Source organism: Oryzias melastigma, linkage group LG17 (assembly GCF_002922805.2).
Source record: "Oryzias melastigma strain HK-1 linkage group LG17, ASM292280v2, whole genome shotgun sequence".
Classification (NCBI taxonomy): domain Eukaryota; kingdom Metazoa; phylum Chordata; class Actinopteri; order Beloniformes; family Adrianichthyidae; genus Oryzias; species Oryzias melastigma.
In genome coordinates, this window is record NC_050528.1 from 11,596,761 (window position 1) to 11,600,883 (window position 4,123).

The 4,123-nt window shown below is 36.3% G+C and overlaps 1 protein-coding gene across 1 annotated transcript in view; it reads left to right on the plus strand.

Moving 5' to 3' along the window:
- prss56 (serine protease 56) overlaps positions 1 to 4,123 on the plus strand; it is a 10,585-nt gene that overhangs the window by 1,149 nt on the left and 5,313 nt on the right. The window contains exons 2-5 of the mRNA XM_024274446.2: positions 1,268 to 1,426; positions 2,499 to 2,753; positions 2,831 to 3,020; positions 3,122 to 3,230. Of these exons, the coding sequence (XP_024130214.1) occupies positions 1,268 to 1,426; positions 2,499 to 2,753; positions 2,831 to 3,020; positions 3,122 to 3,230 (713 nt within the window). The remainder of the gene's footprint in view (positions 1 to 1,267; positions 1,427 to 2,498; positions 2,754 to 2,830; positions 3,021 to 3,121; positions 3,231 to 4,123) is intronic.

Sequence of the window (4,123 nt, forward strand, 5' to 3'; positions counted from 1 at the left end):
GGTCTGCACACACGTAACTAATAGCTGCACTCATTCATTGTGATGCTCCCAAACGTAGTGTTCCCACAGAAAACCACAGTCTTCTATGCGATGAACGGGATGTTCTTTCTTTGATCTTACAGCCAAAGTCCTCCCATTCAACCTGGCAGCATTCGTGCTCTATTATTGCCCCAAAGATGCTTTAAAATATAAATATATATTACCGGTACTAAAAGTATTTGTAATTTATTATACTTTGTTTCAAACATGTCAATAGTAAAGTATACGTAATAGGGCCGTTACAGTGGACAGTAGAAAAAATAATAATTGCAAGAAAAACATAAATAATACAAACACTTGTTTGAAATAGCAGAATTTGGGGGCTTGTCCGGGACCTAATTTTTCTTTTTTTTTTTATAATTTTATTTTCAAACAAGAACAACAACAAAACAAAGACAAAAAAAACAGTAAAAGACAAACATAAATAATACACACACTTGTTTGAAATAACATAATTTGGGGGCTCGTCCGGGATCTCATTTTTCTTTTTTTTTATAATTTTATTTTCAAACAAGAACAACAACAAAACAAAGAAAAAAAACAGTAAAAGACAAACATAAATAATACAAACACATGTTTGAAATTACACAATTTGGGGGCTCGTCCGGGATCTCATTTTTTTAATATAATTTTATTTTCAAACAAGAACAACAACAAAAAACTAAGAAAAAAGAGGATAAAGAAAACAAACAAAAATATAAGAAACAATGCAATTTATCCCACATTCAATCTTGGATGCAACAAATTGATTATTTTGTTGGTATTTCTTTTGATATACTTGAGCGTTGTAAAATTCTGGTTGTACTTGGATGCAAGTATGGTTGGTAGTTTTCTTTTATTTTTCAATTAAGTGGATTCACTTTAATTTAAGAACATCTATACATATAGATGTAGTCCTTTAATTGAAGAACGTCGCCTCTGAACAGCAACTAGTTACTGTTTGGGAGCAGAAGATAACAATTTAGGCTATAAAGTTATTCTAATAGCATAATAATAAAGCTTTTACCATAATTTTACTCAGTTGTGACACATTAAAAAAAAAGGCATATGGCTCCAGTGCCGTCCATTCAATCTGACAGCACACAAACTTGCTTTAAAAAACATGTTAAGATACTGAACGTATTAATAGTTAAGAATTTACTGGTTCTATTCATCTCTGTTGTGTTTTTGATTCTTAAGAAGAGATATTTTCTAATATTATTATTCATTATTTTGTCTTTTCTTGCAGCTTTGTCTGATCGCGGCACAGTGGTTCTGGAAGCAGCCATGGCCAGCGCCCTGTCCACTCTGGAGCGAGCATCATCTGAGAGAAGTCGGGCCGAGGCCGGCTGCCGGGGTTGTGTCCCCTGTCTGTTTCAGAACTGTGGACAACTGTCTGGATCCTGTTGTAAGAATCTTATGTACAATCATCTACAGGTCTGCAATCTTTAGCGCTGAAAGAGCCATATAGTTTTTTAGAGCACAAAACCCATCAAGAGCCACAAAATCCCACTTAACCCTTTAACACTGTTCATGTTCTTTGATTTACTGTAATTTTTCAACCATTAACATGATCAATGTAATTCCAGTAGATTCTGGAGGACAAAAAGCGGCTCACACGTGCTAATGGTTGCAAAGTTAGAGTACGTTAAAGACTCGTTCAAGAGTCCAGGTCACAAGAGCATAATTTGTTTCAAACATGTTAATAGTAAAGTACATGCACATAAAGTGTATAGTGAAAGCAATAATAATAGCAACAATGACATATGTTTAAAATAACACATTTTGGGGGCTTGTCCGGGATCATTATTTTGTTGGTTTTCTTTTGATTTACTTGAGCTTTGTAAAATTCTAGTTGTATTTGGATGCAAGTTTGGTTGGCAGTTTTCTTTTTGTGCTTGACAATGGCATTTGAATTGAGTGGATTACATTTATTTTAAGAAATCTATAGATATTAATGCAATTCTATAGTAGAAGAACTTTTCTCTGAACAGCATTGAGACTGTTTGGGAGCAGAAGATAACAAAATGAGCTATTCTAATAACTATAGATTAAAGCTTTTACCATCATTTTGCTCAATTATACGACATATTAAAAAGGAAAAAATAATAATTAAATTCAATTCAATTCAATTTTATTTATATAGCCCAATATCACAAATTCAATTTGCCTCATTGGGCTTCATGCCTATAGTTTTTACAGATGCACAGATGGAGTCATAAAATATGCACAATAGGTAAAAACTAAACAGACTATAAAGAACGGTCATCCCTGTCCTTAGACCCTGATTAATTACACTTGATTGACTGAAAATAATTACCTAAACTGATGAACTCGTTATTGATTTACAGTAATTTATTAGAACTTTTCTGTAAAGCTAAAGAAAACAAGGATAAAGGCTCCAGATTGCAGACCTCAGATCTTGACCGTCTTTGCCTTTATTTTGTCATGAACATTCACACCCTTTTCCTGTGCACCAGTGTCACCATCCAGTGCCTCCTCAGAGCCCAGCTGTGATGTGATCGGTAAAGCCCAGAAGCTCCAAGGCGAGGAGGAGCGGAGTTGGGCTCTGAGTCAGGTCTGTGCGTACTATCAGCACCGCTGCCCGCCCACCGAAGTGAACACTGAGAGCTGCATCAGGATCATGGGGGAGAGTTGCAGTGCTCGCGTACTCCAGTGCAGCCTGCTCAGCACAATGCAGAACCTGGAACCTGCAATGCAGACGCAGGCTCAGGGTGAGAGGACACATGCATGAGGACTGACGTTCTTTTTGGGATGCTGTACCTGATTTTTGCCGTGTCTTCCCTTCTAGCCGTGTGTGGTCGAAAGCTGTCTTCTGTGCAGAACGTCACACAGCCTCGTTCCAGGATAGTAGGCGGTTCTCCGGCTCCTCCAGGCAGTTGGCCCTGGTTGGTCAATCTGCAGCTGGACGGTGCTCTGATGTGTGGAGGGGTTCTAGTGGACAGCTCCTGGGTGGTCACAGCTGCACATTGTTTTGCCGGGTAAATGTTTGACCACAGATATTTAACTTATCTTTTAAGATAAAGCATTCATCTTTTCATCCATTAATTTAGCTCTTTTCTTTCCAATCTGAGATGTGCAGCAGCCGCAGTGAGAGCTCCTGGACAGCTGTGGTGGGTGAATTTGACATCACCAAGACGGATCCTGACGAGCAGGTTCTCAAAGTGAACCGGATCATTTCTCACCCAAAGGTAAACAACTCATAGATCAGGGGTGTCAAACTCAATCACTCAGGGGGGCATAATCCAAAACACACCATACAAGACAAACATTTATGGAACACTCTAAAACTGAATATTAAAACTTTCAAAACTTAACTTTTTAACATAATTATGAACTACATATATATCATTACCCACAATAATGCTAGTGTGAATGTTGTAAGTTGAATTTGGCCACTGAAGATGCTAGTGCTAATAGCTAAAGATGCTGAAATTGATAGCTAAAAACACTGAAACTGATAGCCAGCTAAAAAATATTAGCTAAATGCCAAATTAGTCTAAAAAAAAATGAAAAACTTAGGTTAGCCAAAACAGCTATAGCATGTACCTGGAAAATTAGCTAAACTTCAAAATAGCCTAAAAAAACTGAAAAAAGCCTAAATTAGCCAAATGTTAATATTAGCTAAACTCCAACACAGCCTTAAAACTAAAAAAGCCTAAATTAGCCAAAACAGCTAGCATGTAGCTGGAAAATTAGCTAAACTTCAAAATAGCCTAAAAAAACTGAAAAAAGCCTAAATTAGCCAAGTGTGAATATTAGCTAAACTCCAACACAGCCTAAAAATTTTTTAAAAAAGCCTAAATTAGCCAAAACAGCTAGCATGAAGGGGAAATATTAGCTTAACTCCAAAATAGCCTAAAAAATCTTAGTAAATGCCAAAATAGTCCAAAAAGCTAACAGAATGTAAAAAGCCTAAATTAGCCAAATGTTAATATTAGCTAAACTCCAACACAGCCTAAAAACTAAAAGAAAAAAGGCTAAATTAGCCAAAACAGCTAGCATGTAGGTGAAATATTAGCTAAACTTCAGAATAGCCTAAAAAAACTGAAAAAAAGCCTAAATTAGCCAAATGATAATATTA